Source organism: Pleurodeles waltl, chromosome 3_1, assembly GCF_031143425.1.
Source record: "Pleurodeles waltl isolate 20211129_DDA chromosome 3_1, aPleWal1.hap1.20221129, whole genome shotgun sequence".
NCBI lineage: Eukaryota > Metazoa > Chordata > Amphibia > Caudata > Salamandridae > Pleurodeles > Pleurodeles waltl.
The window spans coordinates 426,947,772-426,967,660 of NC_090440.1; the positions used below are offsets into that span (position 1 = coordinate 426,947,772).

The following is a 19,889-nucleotide window of genomic DNA, read 5'->3' on the forward strand; positions in this document are numbered from 1 at the left end:
GAATCCGCCAACGAGGCCTTTTTTCCAGTCACAGAAGATGGCTTTTTGAAAGGCACAGATGGTGGAACAGATGAGGATTTCCTGTGCCTCTCAGAACTGGAAGAATGTCTTTTCCCCTCTTTACTTGAGAGTTTAGTTGGGGAAGAAGATGGGCTGCGACCCTTATAAGACCCTGAGGCAGTCTTTTTGAGGGCTTTCCTTGAGGTTTGTGAGGGAGATCTAGAGCGTGATCTTGCCCTTTTAGTTGATCTCTTGGATGTTGATGATTCTTCACTCTCAGAATCAGAAACTGGATCCTTCCTATGTTTCAGTTTCTGCAGCCATATTAATAATCTGCCTTCTCTATCCTTTAAGGTCTTAGAAGAAAAAGTACGGCAAATCTTACAGTCCTTGGCTGAATGATCTGGGTAGAGGCAGTAAATGCAATCTTGATGAGGATCTTCAGAATGAAGTATTTTCTTCCCACAAGTCTTGCAGTCTCTAAAGAGACTTTTCTTTTCCTTGTCAGACATAGTTGAAAAATAGCTGACAAATCCAAATAAATGAGTTTCTCTGAGAGAAAGAGCTGAATAAAGGTGTGAAAACAGAGCAGAGCTCTGAGGAGACTCCCTAGCAGGACGTGCGGTAGAAAATCTGAGGTGCTAGAGCTTCTCTCAGGAGGTTCTGAAGGGTGCTGTCGCCAGATTGGTGGAGGATCAAGTTTGGTCCTTTTTCACAAAATGACTCTGATAGACTATCAAATTGAAGAGGCCTAGGGCCTTTTTCTCTTCAATATGTTTTAACACTACTTATGAAAATTATACCGGGACTCCCATCTCGACGACGGGGAATGATTCAAGCATGTGAATCTGTGAAAGTTCCAATACTGGAGTAAGCTCATCTTCTCGAGCCGGATCGGAAGACAAACGCAAAGGACTTTCCTTTCCTTTGATGTCTCTTTGAGCATTTCTGCAGCCCGATCGTGAAGTGATCAGGCTGCAGAAATGCCCACTAGAGATTTGTGTTTGTGTTGTGTTTACAGTAAAGGGGAGCGACCCCTTAGGCAAGGGTCGCTCCCCTAGAGGGCAATTTTATTTTAGCCCATTTCTGCCCCAATTGGGGGCAGATCCACCTATTTCTATTAGGCCAATCTGTCCCCGGGTGGGGGCAGAAACCACTTAGGCACCAGAGATTAGTGTGTGTGTGTTTTGTTTGGGGGGGGGGGGCAGACCCTTGGGCAAGGGTCGCTCCCCATGGGGGCACAGTACTGTTGCCCATTTCTGCCCCCTTGGGGGAAGATCCGCCTGTTTTTGTAAGGCCCATCTGTCTCCACCAAGGAAGATCTTTTTTTAGTAAAAAGAAAGAGGGTTGGAGTATGGCCATACCCCAACCCCAAATAAATGGGGGCAAACTTGTTCTGCCCACCGGTGGGCAGATGGGGCAATTACCCCCGATCCACTTCCCAGGGCGAGGGGTGAGGTAGAAAGCCTACTAGATGCCAGGGAATTAAAAGAAAAAAATTGTGGGGTGGTGGCACCACTCATCTGGGTGAATCTAGGGTGGTGTGCTTCACATGCACCCCTCACCATTTTCTTACACACAATGCCCTGCAAACCTCCAACTTTGCTGGAACTCACACATTTTACCCACATTTCTGTGATGGAACCTTCTGGAATATGCAGGAATCCACAAAATTCCTACCACCCAGCATTGTTGCATCTATACCAATAAAAATTCTGCCCCACTTGTCAGCCTAAAAACATTGTTTTTTCCAAACTAACCTTTTGGACCTGCTTTGGTTCCCCCTCATTTCCGACATGTTTTTGGCTCTTCCCTGTCACAGGCACTTGGCCCACCTACACAAGTGAGGTATCATTTTTACCAGGAGACTGAGGGGAACGTTGAATGGTAGGAAATTTGTGATGGTGCGGTGATCCCACACAGAAATGTGATTTTTTTTTTTTTAGCTATATTTGAAGTTTGGTGAGGATTCTGGGTAAGAAAACACTAGTGGATCCACTCGAGTCACACCTCCCTGGACTCCCTTGGGTGTCTCGTTTTCAGAAATGTTTGGGTTTGGTAGGTTTACCTAGATGGCTGCTGAGCTCAGAACCAAAAACGCAGGTGGCCTCACCCCCTGCAAAAACAGGTAGTTTTGTATTTGATCATTTTGATGTGTCCACATAGTGTTTTGGGGCATTTCCGTTCGCGGGCACTAGGCCTACCCACACAGGCTCCCCTAGGTGTCTAGTTTTCAGAAATGTTCAGGTTTGGTGGGTTTTCTTGGGGGCCGGCTAAGCTACGGGCCAAAATCCACAGCTAGGCACTTTGCAAAAAACAGGTCAGTTTTCATTGGGAAAATGTGATGTGACACATTGTGTTTTGGGGCATTTCCTGTTGCGGGCACAAGGCCTACCCACACAAGTGAGGTACAATTTTTACCATTTTTATCGGGAGACATGGGGAATCCTGGGTGGAAGGAAATTTGGGGCTCCTTTCAGATTCCAGAACTTTATATCACCAAAATATGCGGAAAAGGTGTTTGTTTTTTTTTGCCACATTTTGAAGTTTGCAAAGGATTCTGGGTAACAGAACCTTGTGAGAGCCCCACAAGTCACCACATCTTGGATTCCCCTATGTGTCTAGTTTTCAAAAATACACAGGTTTGGTAGGTGTCACTAGGTGCCGGCTGAGCTACAGGCCAAAATCCACAGCTAGGCACTTTGCAAAAAACAGCTCTGTTTTCTTTGGGAAAATGTGATGTGTCCATGTTGTGTTTTGGGGCATTTTCTGTTGCAGGCACTAGGCCTACCCATACAAGTGAGGTAGCATTTTTATCAGGAGACTTGGGGGAACGCTGGGTGGAAGGAAATTTGTGGCTCCTCTCAGACTCCAGAACTTTCTGTCACTGAAATGTGTGGAAAAAGTGGGGGTTTTTGGCCATATTTTGAGGTTTGCAAAGGATTCTGGGTAACAGAACCTGGTGAGAGCCCAACATGTCATCCCATCCTGGATTACCCTAGGTGTCTAGTTTTCAAAAAAGCACAGGTTTGGTAGGTTTCCCTAGATGCCATCTCCTTAAAGGGTATGGACTTTACAGTGGAATACAGACCAGAGATTCACCATGTCAATGCAGATGGCCTTTTCTGGTTTTCCACTTAAACATTGAAGACTCTCTTCTGAAAGTTTAGTCTAATGTCATCTTCTTTCGAGGGAGGGGTTGTGTAGGAAAATGGCCTTTTTGACATAGTCACACTCACTTTTTGCTTACTGATACTGAGGTTTTTCAACTGAGGTGCACTGGGTCCCTGCTAGACATGTCCCCAGTGCCATGCTCCTTTCCTAAAAACAGGTTACAATGTGTACAATTGGTACACTTTACCTGTGTAAGTCCCTAGTAAGTGGTACCTAGGGCCTGGGTAGAGGAGAGTTCCCCTAACAGCTGCAGCATAATTTCTGCCAATATCAGGGACGATCCTAAAAAAGAGATGCACAGAGCTGCCATTGCAGCCTGCGTGTCCTACTGCAAACCAGGTGAAACCATGACATGGCACAACCATCGTATGCCATGTTACCATCACTGCATCTAAGTAAATGAAAGTCATCCCTACAGCAGGCCTTGGAGCACTGAGGCATAGTGCATTATATCTGATGTGTGATCATATCTGCATGAGCAGATATGCCCCATTGCTGAGCATTGCAAGTAAATAGGGGAGCCATCTTAAGGTATGTGATGGACACTCGTCAACATGAGTGACCCAGTCACATAATGGCTTCTCTGACCCTATGGTGTTTGGTATCAAACACCTCATCTTTATAAATCCAGGCTGATCCAGCCTCGGATGTATGATGACATGCAGTCAGAGGTGTCCCCTGAACCCCGCCAGTCTCTTAGTGTGTTGGCTGACTGCTCTCGACCAGCCTGCCACCACCAGACAGATTTCTGACCCCCTGGAGGTGAGAGCCTGAGCTCTCAGAGGTCAGAAACAAAGCCTGCTCCAGGGAGGAGTGTTGTCACCCAGTCCAGCAGGATGGCCAGCAGATCTGCATACCAAGGCCAGGGGCTTCAAAGCCCTGCCACCTTTTGGATGCAAACCCCCCCACAGATTCCCCAGACCTGGGTGTGGTCAGCCCATGCCCTGAGGCCCGTTTGCCACCAGGACAGGTGGGAAAATTAGGTAGTCAGTAGGCGTGTGGAACCTCTCAGCTAACCACACCCCTAAGGTGGGCTACCCCAGGTGGACACTTGAGGAAGGGTTTCACCATCTTGTTTTTGGTTGAAACCAGGCCTTCTGGGATAGGAATATGCCCACTCCCCACAGGAAGCGGTCATATAGGGAGTGTAGGTGCTCCAAGAGTAAGTAGCCCATTTGCTGCTACCCTACACATCCCTAACCAGCCCTAAATTCAGTATTTAGGTGGCTCTCTGACACCAGAAGACAGATTCTCTGGACCCAAGAACAAGGAGGACACGGACGAGCTGTGAAAAGCAAGAACAAAGAAGCAGCTACTGAGCTGACCCTGACCTTACCAGCCTGCCTGAGGTCCTCGGCATTTGCGCCTACGTTGTCTCGACCTGCAGCTGCTCTGCCTCCAAAAGCCTGGGTGGACTGCCAGCACTTTTATGAGCACCAGGATCTCCCATGGAGAATAAGAGCTACTTCCCTCTATCCTGTAGGCTCCCATGAAGAACCCTGAGGACTCCGGACTGCCAAAAACCTGACAGTGGAAAGCACCACTACACCATTGCCCCCTAGCCCATGTCGAAGTGGGCCAATGGTGCAAGCGTGGTCCCCAAGCCGTCAGCTGGGTCTCCCCGACACCGCCTGCAGCCTCTTTGAGCAGGCCCCCCTCTACTGCAACCATCTCCGGTGACAAAGACCCAATGCCTCAGGACACCACTAAACCTGGCCACCCCGAACCAAGTAGAAGAGGACCAAAGGTGTCCCTACGTCCCTGAGCATCGTAAGACTACAGCACCCTGTTGGTTCAGTTGGACTGGTCCCCCAGTCCTTACCTGCAGCTTCTTTTCTCCAAGACCATTTCCCTTTGAAAACAATGGGGCACCTGAGGTCGTAAAGCACCCCTGCACCCAGAGCTCCCCGAACTGACCTGTTGGTGCTGCCCACGCTACCAAAAAAGACAGTTTTTGGGATTGCCATCTGTAACCCTGTAAACTAATAAGTGTAGGCTGGACTACTTGCATAGTGCCCCCACACATTATACTACATAGATAGCCAGCTTCCTACACTGTCTTACCTGCCCACAGGCCTTACCTGTGGTTCATGGCATGCCGCAAGCACTTTCAATTAGCTGCGCTCAGTTTTGGCTTTACAAGCATTTCTCTGGTGTTCACCAAGGTGATGGTGGTTGCAGCTCAACTGCAGGGATCAGTGGTACCAATCTTCCCTTAACTGGATGACTCGCTGTTGAAGATGGGCTTGTTCCAGGCAGTCATCTCCTACCTCCACACTACAATGGACCTGCTGAACTTACTGAGGTTCACTGTCAATGTGATGAAGTCACACCTGGCATTGTCGCAGATGCTCCCCTTTTATCTAAGCTGTTCTGGGGACAAAGCAGTTTTGGGCTTAACCTCCAGAACTGAGAGTCCTGGAAATTATGGCTAAGACACAGATGTTTCAGCCTCTATCCTGGGTTTCAGTGAGACTAACTCTGATGTTTCTGGGCCTCAGGGCCTCCTGCTTGTGACAAATGCCCGCTTGCATATGCGGGCTTTGGAGTTCCAGTAGGCGCAACATCAGGGTAATCTCTTCGACATGGTTTCGATCCCTCGTAGGGAACTGCAAAAGATCTGCAGTGGTGGTTAATGAATCACGATTGGGCTAGCGGCAGAGCCCTCTCCAACCAGATCTAACAGTAGTGACAGATGCGTCAGTCCAGGGATGTGGCGGCCATCTGGGAGAACAGAGGCCTCTGGTCTCCAGCAGAATTCGGACTCCACATCAACCTACTGGAGCTCTGGGTGATATTGCTGGCTTTGAAAGCCTTTATAACCTTCATCAAAGGAAGGGTAGTCCAGGCGTTTACAGACAACACCACCGCCACAATGTGGTACTGCAACAAACAGGGCAGGGTGGGGTTGTGGACCCTTTACCAAGAGGTCCTGGGCCTCTGGACATGGCTGGACCATCAGGGCATGTCCCTGGTGGTTCAACACCTGGCGGCTTTCCAAACGCCAAGGCAGACAAACTCAGCCAAAGATCTCTAGCAGATCGCGAATGGCGTCTCAATCTGGAGGTGGTGCAGGGTCTCTTTTGGCAGTCGGGAGAGCATTAGTTAGATCTGTTTGCCACTGCCGAGAATGTGAAACATCAGCAGTTCTGCATGCTGTAGTTTCCAATAAGCTCTTGCTCTGAGATGCTTTTCATCTTGAGTGAAGCTCAGGTCTCCTGTACGCCTTTCCACCCATACCACTACTGCCCAGAGTTCTCAAGAAGATCCTTGTGGCTCCAGACTGGGCTTGGAGAGTTTGGTCTGGCTGTTGAGCATGGCCATCCTCCCCACTTTTCAAACAGATTTCTAGGGTCAAGGCTGTGTTCCTTTAATGGCCCTAGTTTTCCACACCAGTGGTCAGTGTTCTTCATGGCTCTGCGCTCCTGGTGTGGAATGTTGCCAAAAGGAATTGTTGTCAGCGCAGTAAGGTGGAGCTATATAGGCAACACGCATGTCACTTCCAGCGCCACAAGCAGCCGAATGATGCCACCTAGTGGTGCGAAGGGGTACTGCTTACAAAGAATTTCCACATCCAGTCCGACAAGTGTGGATAATTGTAAGCTATGGAATATGTGGCTAGATAGAATCTCTACCAGATAAGGTGTTACACAAGCTAAGTAACTTGTTCAGCAAGTTCAGCCAACCCACCATATCACTCTCATTTAACGGGCCACCTCCCTTCAGCACAGTCACCCTGGATGCACAAGTGTCACTGATACCACAGGCTAATAGCTTCACAAAAAATATTTAAAACCCCTGTCACCCACAAGGATTTCTACCCTTGCTATCATCCTTGTTCTAGCTGTGGTGATTTCCCAGATCAATTACTGTAATGGAATTTCTAGAGAGCATCCTGCCAAGACAGACCACGGTCAAGCTGTAGAAAGTTCTTACACATAAAGGAGAGTTACCCTTCAAAAGAATGGGGAATGCATCTTATTTTAAGCAAGAAACAAAAAAAAATGCCTTTGTGCCAAAAACTTCTGATAAAATCATAATGCTGCGCAAGCTGTGAAAAGGATCAACAAAGATAACGAATATACAAAAATATAATTGATTTAGTATTTACTTAAAAGACAACTAACAACACATACACGAAAATAAGCGACAGAATAAAACACGGAAGATTAGGAAAGAATCAGGAACGAGAGAATAAAATATGGATGGTCTTTCTTAATCTTCTGTGTTTTAATCTGTTGTGTATTTATTTGTATGTATGTATTCTTAGTGACTTTTTAAGTAAATATTAAATTCATAATATTTTTGCATATAAATGTCTTTGTCGATCCTTTGAATAGCTGGCATACCATTGTAGTTTTATCAAATATGTTAAGAAGTTTTTGGCCCTATGGAATTTTTCTTTTTCTTGCCTTAAGCTGCAGAAAGGGCCTTTCCTATCTCGTTTTCAATGTGGCATGCCACTGGTTTATGATACAAGGCCAGTAATGATTTAGTACTCCTACTTCTCCTACCTTGCAAACGTGATGATGCCATACTGGCTAACAAGATGCCTGAGGTCGGTCCCAAGATTGACTCTCGGACAACATGGACCAAGGCAATATCTTGGAAGCAGAACAATTTTTGTAAAAGGACCCTCCATTTAGAACTCAGCCTCTCTATCCCATTTCTAAGATGCAGACTTCCGTATTTCAGAAAAAGCCTGAATTCACATCTATTTTATCTGGCTTCGGGATTGGACCGAGTCAGACTTGAACCAACCAATGCTTAGGCATGCAGTGTAGGAAAACACTCATATTACTCCCGACCCTTCTGAAACGTGCTTCCAGCACACACGCACTTGCTTTGCAGCAGCCTCAAAATAGCATCAGTGCTATATAAAAACAATTATAAAATTTAAACAACAAAATAAGTGACTCTATGCCACAGACTCACTGGATTTGACATGTCACTGTTGGCCAGTGAGAGTAGAGACACATGGTTTCATACACTGCCATTCTTTAATTGGTCCAAGTTCCTGAACTGTAACTTTTCTAGGCTCATAACACCAACAACCCTATACTGATTTAAAAATGTCTTCTATACATTTTTTTGTATAAGCACAACCCCACATAGTATGACCTAACAGCATGCCAGTTGTGATCGCTGGAGGACAGTGAATGCCAAATCAAACGTCATGGTAAACAAGCAACTGAAGTCTAGGGAATTTTCTATGATGGGCCTAATAAACCACAGGTGAAATAAATCAAAAACTGCACTCTTACTTTTTTCACCTCCATGGGTGTGACACCATTCTCTGTGATGATCTCAAGCATCTAGGCCTCCATAATACACTCTTGTTAAATGAGTTGCGTCCTCGGATCACATCGCACTCAAACATGATAAAGCAGCACGATCAAGTAATGGTGGCTTCTTATTTCACAAAGTAAGGGTACAGTCTGTTTAGCCCATTTCCCCTGCAGTTGTTGTAGAGGTGTGCTTCCTACAAAGTAACCTCTGCAACGATTGTCAGATATAAAATTTCACCTTCCCGATCTAAACATGCCATTTTACATATAGTACAAATGGGGATCACCACTTTAGTGCTGTACAAGAAACACACAATCTGAATCAACACCTACCGCCTAATCCCTTTAGTAACAGCATACATCTGCCTCGCTTTCTCACCAGCCTGCTCCTGTGTTAGACGATGGTTAAACTGCATTAGTAGACGCTCTGCAAAGGGTGTTCCTGCTCCATAAATGCGCCCGTAGTTGAACACTTTGGCATGCTCTCGGCTGATCCCAACCGCTGAGGCAGTTTTGCTGTGTAGGTCTGTGCCGCTACTTTTTTTGCCCTGAAGTGTCATCCAGCCAAAAGCAGTACAACCTTCAAATGAGAGAAAAACGAGGTGAAAGTTGATTTACAAAATACAAATAGCATTGGTGGATTACAACTTGGCTTTCTAGTGCCTAAAAATGTCAATAATGGATTGGGGGGGGGGGATAGGTACTAGCAAATGAAAAGAACTTAAGAGCTAACAATAGCAGAGCCACAAAAAAGGCAATCTCTACCATTTTCACCTCCCACCGTAGTCTCAATGTGTAGTGAAAAAAAATAGCAGAAGACCTCGGAGGAGAAGACACATTGGGTGCAAGCCAGCTTGAAGTGAACATTCTTTGAAAGACTGTTTAGCCTATTCTGTATTGTCGCATGGCATATAGAACACACACACACACACACACTTCCCACTATGTCTGCCTCACAAAGGTAATTTTGGAAAGCAACAAATGCTACTTTGGTACTCACTCTCCCACTCTCGCTCACCCTGTACCTGAAAATATAAAGGTGTATACTGCTGTGTGAATAAATGACATGCAAACCTGTGATTAAATTTCCAACTGTGGTTTACTCTTGTTTACCATCCCATTTGCACATCTCCAACCCTGCCCTTCACATCATAGCATTCTATGAAGTCTCCACACGACAAATTATTTTAAGTACAACTAGCCACTCTTGTTCCAGGTGCTCCCACATCAATACAACTGTTCTTTGTAAATAAGAGGGATGTGCATCGTTGTCTGCTCTTTTCTTTCAAGCAACACTCAATGCTCATGTCAAAAGAGCATTTCATTGTCCATATTTTCTTCAGTGTTCTCCCTCTGTTGCTATTTACTCACAACGTGGTCCTGTCAGGACTTCTTTGACTGAATTTAAATGGACTTTTCCTCCAAAAATCAGAATAAGCTAGACAAATTTTTCTGTGGCCCGACTGATCATGGCTTCAGACAAAACTTCGTCTACATCTCCACCTTTGAACACTGGATTAACTCCTAAGAAAGCAATTCACTGACTTCAAATCACTTCATCAAGTGCACATTCGTGGCTCAGCTCCATGTTCCCTCTTTCAACTGCTGCAACCTATTAAACCACCAGATATTTTTGATTTGCTTCATACATGAATCTCTCACCCAGGGAAGTACAAAGCCCATGATATATGTTCACTCTATAGGTACAACTTGAAGCTCTGGAACCTAACCTAAAATGAAAACACAAACCAGCAAGGGCTTAAAACATAGCTGTTCTAATCCATGAATGTTCTAAAGTTTACATAAATAGTGGGAGAAAATATATTTAATTAAAATAAAACCAACTGTCCCCGAGGTGACCAGGCTGGTTCTCACAGGTTGGCGGGCAGCACAAAGAGCCACGGGGTGGTGGTCACGTCTAACACTACAGACACCTCTTTGGCAGGGGAAATGGTTGAAGGAGGTCTCCGCGCTGGAGGGTTTCCGGAAATGGGACATTATTGGGATATCCACACTTGGCGACATCTGGGGCGATTCACGAATCCGATCATTTGAGGAGCTTCAGAGAACATACTCCCTTAATAACACCCAATTTCACAAATACCTACAGATCAGACATGCTTTACTAGTACACATACGGCCTGGAGACGACATCCCAGAGCATAGTCCGTTAGAAGCAAGAGTCATGATGGGATATCTAAACAAAGGAGGAATCTCCCAGATCTACCGTTCTATCCTCACTAACACCCCCCCCCCCTCGAGGAGCTTCGCCAGAAATGGGAGGGCTGGGTAGGTCCCATGGAAGACTTGGAATGGAGAGAAGCATTGATGGCCCCCCCGAACACTAGCCAGATCCACACGATTCCAGTTGTTGCAAACCCTTTACCTACATACAGCCTATCTTACCCCTAAGAGACTCCATCGGGCCAATCTTCGACCCACAGATGAGTGCCCCCGGTGTTCACAACCAGGAGCTGACTTTTTTCATATGGTCTGGACCTGCCCAACTATAGAGTCATATTGGAGATCAATTATAAAGGAAGTCACTGAGGTACTGAAATCAACAGTAGAGATCTCCCCGATATCAATCTTGCTAGGGGCCCTAGGCGAGATAGGGCTAAACAGGGCGAGCCGTACATTCCTGGGAGTGGCCTGCCTTGTGGCAAAAAGAGATATCATGTCAGAATGGAAGGCTACAAAAGCACCGTCCCTCACCAAATGGAGACGAGGTGTAGATTGGTGCGCAGGGTGCGAAAAACTAGTATACGAGGCGAGAGGGTGCCCTGACAAATACACTAGAGTGTGGGGACCATGGGTGAGTCTCCTAACCACTTGATTAACCTAGGACAACAGAACTCCCCAAACAACTACCCGAAACCAAATTCACCCGAGGGGCGAGGGGCACTACTACCTACAATCCCAGCTCTGCTACGGTTGAGGCACACCCTCACACCACACGAGACAACGAATGAGCCGGTTCCCTTTAAAACCATGAACAGAGGAATTACCAATCCCGGGCTGTAGAGATGGGACCAAACTCAAACTCAAAATCTAATTGCAATATTAGTCTTCATAGAGTATACGGGGGCCGGCGACAGGGACGAGCAAGAGGGAAATGACAGACAATATATTTCAGAAGGTGTTAGGGTATTGGTATTTGTGTTTGCATTCACTGTTCAAATACATTTTCATTGTGTTTTTGCGAATATTTGTTCGTTTCTAAAAATAAGTAAAAAACTCTTTATAAAAAAATTTTAAAAAACGAATTTCTCTAGTGCCAGTGTTAGGTACCCTTGCTCCTGTCCGATGCAGTGATTGTGGAGAAAAATTATCAGCCATCCTGATTTCACACCACAGGCCACAACTGTTATTTAGTGTTTAAGATTAAGTAGCCTTTTAAGCAAAATTACAAGTCTCAGGTGGAATACAAACGTTATTACTGCCAGTGGACTCCAGCTCGGTTGTTCTCAATAGGGCAAAAGTTGATGGAAGTAGTACATGGAGTAACTGTCGCACACAAGGCTTGCTCTATGAATACATTTCCATATTTATTCAACAAAGTATAACAAGTCTAATCATTCAGCTAAAAATGTCACACAAAAGGGAAAGTCTTTTTTTCTGTGAAACTTGTTCAGAGAGAGGTTCAACTCCAGATTTAATCATTTACATGCCACAAAATGGCCTGTAGCTTGTAAGGTATTGTTTAATCCTTTATATATTTTAAGGTTACCAGGTCTTCTCTCACCATGAATTCCAGTAAAATTAGCCTCTCCGAGAATCGCAGCTATCCACAACTCCTGGGAATCGACATCTGCACCAATCAGGTTGTAGCCCGGAGGTGCCTGAACCATGGCTTTTAGTTCACTGCCTACTCGATCGACCTTTAGAAAATAAGCAATCAATGTTGTGAATCAATTTAATTTCTCAAAAATACTTAAGATGTGTAAGGGCTAATAACATGCAGAGACTGTTGATCCATTCCAGCAACAGCAATTGCTCTTGTTTTGTTTAAGAAACCTAATCCTCTTCTTTTACAGTGGCTTGAGGAAATTTTAGAGCCAAGAATCACCAAACTTCAAATAAAACAATATGATACAAACATTCTAAATTCTACGTAGGTATTTTTGCGATGGTCCCAAACTAATCCTGGGGCACTGAAGTTCTATTCTTTCCTGTTTCAGTCTAAGCTCTCCAACAGTAGTCTAACTCAAGATTTTGTGACAAAACCAGAGGTGCATATTATTTTTTTACTTTTCAAACTTTAACAATAAACCTGTGAATTATTGATAGGAAAATACCCTCCATGTTGTCTCTTCTGAGGCCAGTACACAATTTAGCACTACATTCTTTTATTGGTGGTTTCATATACCGTGGTTATGTACAAGTAATTCTGGAAAGTTTTGCTTACTGCTTGGGAAGGATAGGACAGTGTTGAATTCAAGCAGCCTTAGCTGCTTACAGAATGTTTACTATGTTGACCCATGAGCCTGCGACTGCTTATCTGTTCACCCTAGCCACACAGGGACCCTGCTTGAACATGAGAAGTCAGAGTTCCACCCAAGCTGCAATGGAGGCAGTTCGGGAGATACCTGGGTGCTCAAGTGAAAGTAGATATATCTAGAAATATATGTTACTTGGCTATGGCAGGGTTCTGACATAACTTCCAACTAAATTTATAGTTGTACGTGGCATGCGGGATAGCTGGACCAGACGTCATTTACTCAAAACATTTTTATTTCTTGCCTGTCAGTGCTCATAGAACAAACATGGCCATTTGACATGGTAGAAGAAGCCAGGTTGACCAGGTCCAAGTTGGGGCATCAGTGTCTCATTTCACATCTGTTTGTGATCGTTACTGAAGAAGCTTGGCTCAGAGAAAAGTACTATGCAAAACAGTGGTCTTGGGCCATGGGGATAAAACAACTGTTGTGCACCCCTGCCGTTTTACAAGTTCCATAGGATATAATGAAACTTGTAATATGGCGGGCGGGATATCCGTCATGTTTGTGATGGAGTATGCCATCCACCAAAGTCATAATCAGGCCCTTTATGTTCATGCTAGTTGGATTAGCAGAATAGACAATTTAATCTCCATGGAGGAGGTTACTGTCAACTTAGTTGACTACTGACTGGTAGTTGTGACAACTTTGCCTCTGTCTCTTTAATAAAATCAAGACTTTCATTTTCAATAGTTAAGCAAATCCGTACTGACCATATTCTAGTCTATTGAAAATCCTGCCATGGACGCTGTTTAGCTGAGAAACCTTTTCTATTTATTCTTTTCACTAAATATTATGAAATTAAAAGAACAATAACAGACGACATGAAGAGTGCTGAAACAACATTTGTTTTAGGCTTAAATGAAGCTATATTCTGCTAGCGCATGAACGTCTGTGGGTTTTAAGTTACTTTACATAGAAAACATGATGAAAATAAGCACATCTGCAGGCATTCATGTTTGTGGAGTGTGTAATGAAATGGAAAGCTAGACTGAATAAGCATGACAGAGTTACAAGGAAGACCCCAGCGAAAAAGCAATGTTTTCGGTGCTTTACCCCAAGAGGCAGTTTAGAATGAAATTAATGGAGAATTCAAACATGTAGCACAGCACAGATATGCACAACCATCCAACACGTATGGATGACAGAGGTATCCTGACACAAATACAAAGATAATAATGTCTCTTCAATAGGCAGGTGCCTAAGTCTGTCCTTGATGCTATAATAGAAGAGACCAGAACACTTTAGATATCAGTGTTCTAGCAGGAGGGTTCGAGAGGAATGATGTGTGACTTCGGGCTAGTCTGTAACAGACTATAGGGACTGCAGTCCAGAAAGGAGCAAACGCAAATTGCAATTATCAAGCACACATTCAATTTGCTGTTGTTATCGTCATCATATATATATGAAAAGCCATTAAATAATGGAACAATATTAGTTTTAACTTCAAGCAAACCTGTTGCTATATAGGGTACTGTTTTCCTACAGGTTATCTAAAGTGCAAACTGCCCAGGACCACAGGGGGGCATTCACAGAAAAGTAAAACACCTTTCATTGGTTTTGGGCACAGGTTGGGTATAGTCTCTTACTCTAGCGTTGCTGGCCGTTAACCAGGTCGGCTCTACAGCCCGACGAGTGATGGTCCCAGCAGTGACAACCTGTGGCAAGATGGCGCCATATTTATTTTCATCATCATAGTCTGGATGCCTAGAATGCAAGTCAAAGAACTTTAAGAATATAAACATTGTGTTTTTATTCAGTGATGAAGCACTTAAAGATACAAATCTTCTTTGTCATATTTTCTGGAGGCTAGATCACAAATCTGTCAAAACAAAGTTTGTGGACTACGTAAAGAATGGACTAAAATAATTAACATCTGAAAATTTTTGGTTCCCATAAAGTGTATGGACTAAAGAGGAAAATTCACTAGAAATCAGGTGTGTCGCATCACAGACGTAATTTTAATATTAGCCGAATTTAATAAACAAAGTGCGGTTCACTATGGGATCATTATGATAGACTCCAGGAAGTGTCCTTCATCTTGTGTATATGCTCAAAGGCTAGTTTAGTACAGTGAGCACAAACTGACCTACTCCAGATAGACTTGTTTACTGCTGTAAACAAAGTGGAGAGGAACTACAAGCGTTGGTCACTGCACGTGAAAACACTAGCTGTTAATAGTGACATTTATTTTTACATTCTTAAAAATCAACTCAAGGGTGTCAGTGCACTATATATAAAACCACGGTAAAGTGAGACCAACCTAAATAAAACAGACCAGTACCAGTAAAGTATATCATCACAGTGGATAACTAACAACGAAAGGAGAGATACACTATCCAGTAAAAACCCGCTATTTCCCCACCTGTCTAATAGTCTCCATCCTTCATTCAAATCCACTGCTCACTACAGTGCTTCGACTGCACCTCAGTACTATACTTGTATGCTGCAAATTCAAGACAGCAACTAATAATGTAGTTGCTTCTCTCCGATATCCTTACTGCTTAAACTGATTTTCAGCACTTTGACAATGCCTTAGCGCATAATGCGGTTATGTTATACGAATATTGTATTGGGAATTTCACCCGCTACTAAGCTCTATTGTTCTTTTGAAATCAGGGCATCTTGTGCAGTTCTGTCTAACACAGCAGGGATGAGAAAAGTTATAACATGCAGGAGGGAAGCTGGCTCAGTATCAGAAAATGCTCATAAGCTTTAGGAAGAGCTGACCAGCTTACGTAGTGGTTTTTATAATTCAGCATTAAAACAGAATCCAGAAAAAATACTGTACGTAATGACAAATTCATCTTAGTTGCATACAAGAGAAATTAAGGAAAAGGACTTGTTAAAGATACCAAAAAGTGAGCTCAAGTTCAATGATAGCCTCAGCCTGATTCTGAGCGTTTGCTTTGACCAATGCTACAATACGTTAGCATGACTACCTGGTTACTGTTCGAGGAAGTTCGCTTTTCTTCAGCAACACCACCATCTGGGAACTGTAACGATACAACAATATCAGATCACCACCTGGACAACCATGGAAGTACTTCTTATTGTTTTATCACTGCAAACGGCGTGTGTTGTACTTAACAATATTATTAAAAATTGCCAGTTTGGTGGAAAAGTAAAATTTGGTCAGTGTTTAAGTCACAGTCACAGTCTGAACATATGCTGCATGACTTGTCTGAATAAAAATAAAGCAGTTGCCAGCCTTACCACAACTATTACTGCTTCATGACTCCTGAAACAGCCTCCTCCGTGAGACTCACAACTACCCATTTCAAGTCCAAGAAACAATCCCCAGATTCACCATATATACACCCAGGAATTCTTATAATAAACGTGAAATTCAACCATTTATTTGAGCCTTTACACACCGCTTTCATAAAATTTGGAAGTAGAACAAAATGTACTTCTTTCCACCACATAACTGCAGGAAAGGGTAGTCGATTATATCCAGCTAACATTAAATTTAACTATTTTATTTAACAAACACGTTTGTTGGCACCTTTGATAACACAATATGGAAACACAATAATAAGCAATCATCTAACAGTTCAAGGCAGATATCAGCAGTTAACCAGGTGTGAGTGAATGGCAAAAATTATTATTATAGGAAAAATGAATAATATAGTAAAGTACGCAAGGTATACAATTAAATATGTGATGAAGGAGACGTCTAGAAGCAGAAATTCCCAAATGAAAATTGTCTTCCCAGAGTCCCAGATAGTACAATGCTTGTTGAATTATTCTGTTGTACAAGTTATTTATCTTTAGTAACAACCTATCTAGCTGCAGACTGCTCTCCTTAGAATATTACCCCAGCGTCAGACTGGATCTGAAAAATCTTGAGCAGTTTGACACGCATGGTGCCTAAATAGGTGACCTCAGTTTCCATGTGACTATTTCCATGTCAGACACACGCTACCTGCCTGAATTACGGGCCAACTGGGTCATCTTCTTGCTGGCATGAGAAAGATGAAGAGCTTGGCAGTCTGTACGGTGATGAACTTTTACTTTATTCTTTGCTTTGCAAATATGCTATAATATAATCACATATATTTGCTGTGTACCTTGCAGTTGAGAATCATTTTGGGTATATTTTCCTTTAATTGCTGTGGCTATTTTTAAACGTGTGCTTTGGACCTACTAATCTCCTTTTGGGAACCTCATGGTGAAATAAAAATAAATGTCTTCTTTGAACTGAGAAGTGTATTCCAGAGATTTTTGTCAGCTTGGTCATTAGTGAAAGTAAAACATTTTGGCGTAGATCGGACAGTCTAAAGAGAGGTTGGAGAAGTTGAGAGTGCACAATTTAAAAGTGTAAAAATGTTTTTCTTCAGAGAATTAAAGGAATCACCGCAAACCATGTTCGAAAATGCTTGTGAAATTAGAATGCCTTATGATGCAAATTTATTTTCTTGTTTATCAGGACTTTCTAAGTTTTGGGATGGGTGCATGGATAAAACAAAAGTGTTTTCATGTTTAGAAAAGGTGTTTTTTTAAATGAATGATGTCCCTTTTGTTCTTGACAGGAGGGTTTGGATACTTTTGTCTGCTTACAGAAAAATGCGTGAGAGATGTAAACAGAATTTGAAAATAAGAATTTAAAGGAGCAAGTTTGTCAGAACAAATTATTGCAAGATAAAACTGAAATCTACCAAGCTGTTACAGGAGAATCTGACTTTTCACATTCCAGTAATGAGGTGGTTAAAAAAGGTGGGAGCCAGTGGGAGCTGCATGAGCAGATCGTAGTTCGTGCGCAGAGTAGCCCACAGTTTTTGGCAGGAGTTGAAATGCATTCTTTCAAAGATTACACTGAGCAAAAAGTTGGCGATGTTACTGGTATATTCAGATAACCTTTGCAGAGTACGATGTGTACAAATAATTCAGACAAGACACAGGTACTGTTGCAAAATTTGCAGTTTCTAGGAATTCAGTGGAATCCAGAACATAGAGAGATGTTGTTACAGGTAAAACAAAAGATTTTGGAGTTTGCTACTATTTGCACTAAGCAAGAGACACAGAATTTCATGAGCTTGTTTGTTTTTTTGAAACAGTATAGCCCTCATCTGAGTAAAATCTTAACACTTTGGTTCAAAGTGACTAGGAAAACACGAGCTTGAATGGAGTAAGGAGCATCTGTGTGCCTTTGATTTGGCAAATGAAATAATTCAACAGACTTTAGACTTGTGTGCAGTGCAAGAGGGAAACACTGAGTTACATGTAACTGTTCAGGGACAATATGCAAACTGGAATATGTGGCAGAAACAGGGGAAGACCAGGGTGCTCCTGGGAATTTGGACCAGAAAACTATCTGACTTTGGGGAGTGCTACACTCCTTTTGGAAAACAGCTTTTGGCTTGTTATTGGGTTCTAGTGAATACTGAGCAAATAACACTAGGTCATGATGTAATTCTGAAACCTGAAATACCAGTCATGCAGTGGGTGATGAGTTCACCTAAATCTCACTGTATAGGACGTGCACAAGAGGCTAGTATCATACAGTGGATCTGGTACATACAAGACAGGGCTCGAGTAGGACTGACAGGCACTGCAGCCCTACATGAACAGGTGTCACAAGCCCCTGTACAGGATGAAGAGAGAGTGCAGAAAGTACCACAGGTAGAAGAGTCACCAGTGAAATGGAGTGCACCATTTGAATTCTTGTCCCCTCAGGACAGAAAGCATGTTTGGTTCACTAATGATTCATTCAAATACGTGGGTACTAAAAGACATTGGAAAGCAGTGTCATACAATACAGTTACTGAAAAGTTGTTGTCTACCACAGGAGAAGGAAGAAGTAGCCAATATGCAGAGTTGTACAATGTGTATCAGACTCTAAAGCAAGAGCTGTCTGGGACTTGTCATTTTTACACTGATTCTTGGTTCACTACCAATGGATTAGCCGTTTGGCTTTCCACATGGCATGCACATAACTGGTTCATTCATTCAAAGGAGCAAAGAGTTGTGGCAGGAAATTTGGGAAATGTTAGAACAGAGTAAAGTCATATATCCTCATTGTCCCATTGACTCACTAGAACGCTGGTTCAATTCCCTTGCAGATGTCAAAGACAAAAGTTCAGAGGCAGAAGTGTCAACCCAGAATTCTGACTTGGTGGGGATGGCAAAGTGGGCACACTAGAAATGTGGACACCTGGGAGAAAAAGCCACTTACAGGTGGGCAGAGATTAGAGGGATTCACATTCCCCTGGATTTGATAAAAACTGTGATGTTGCAATGTCCTATTTGTCAACACACACAACAGAGATCTGTCCCACAAACAGTCACAGATCAATTAGGGAGAGGAAAGTTACCAGGACAGATAGAAATCAAAGCTATTCTGTTAAATAGTGGAGAAGCTGATTTATTAATACAGATTGGAAACAGAATTGTTCAACTTGTCATAAGTGCAGTGTATGGAGGATTGGTAAGGAAGGGGACTGCCCCAGCCCTTCTGACAGTGCAAGGAAAGGGAAGCTGTGATTCAGCAGATAAAAACCTCAGTGATAAGGTGTGGGTTGAATCCCCAAATGGCCCTCCAGAACTTGTAGAAATTATAGCAAAGGGCCCCAATAATGTCCTGCTGATTACAAAACAGGGAAAGGAAAAAGGAGAACACATTTCAGATGACAAATATTATTTGCAAGAAAAGTCATACTTGTTTCTTTTACAGATGTTACTGCGACTTGCCACTAACCATGTGTGTGCTGTGTGGTCTCCCTTCGGGCGTTTGCGTGTAGGGTCGGGGGAGGGATCGCACCCCCAACTTGAACCTGATTGATAACCTTTGTGCAATCCTCCTGCTGCTTAAAAAGTACAAAACCTATGGATCCATTTAGCGCTAATTGTGCTTCACAGATCAAAGTTCTGCATGGAATACAGAGTACCATGGATGTTCTGTCAACCTGTTTGATTACATTTTTCC

General features: G+C 43.3%; 1 protein-coding gene across 2 annotated transcripts in view; it reads right to left on the minus strand.

The window, feature by feature from the left end:
* POLG (DNA polymerase gamma, catalytic subunit) overlaps positions 1-19,889 on the minus strand; it is a 795,283-nt gene that overhangs the window by 136,754 nt on the left and 638,640 nt on the right. For both annotated transcript variants that reach the window (XM_069222697.1, XM_069222698.1), the window contains exons 15-18: positions 15,904-15,957; positions 14,551-14,668; positions 12,208-12,343; positions 8,796-9,042 (exon numbers count right to left, since the gene is read on the minus strand). In XM_069222697.1, coding sequence (XP_069078798.1) covers positions 8,796-9,042; positions 12,208-12,343; positions 14,551-14,668; positions 15,904-15,957 — 555 coding nt within the window. The remainder of the gene's footprint in view (positions 1-8,795; positions 9,043-12,207; positions 12,344-14,550; positions 14,669-15,903; positions 15,958-19,889) is intronic.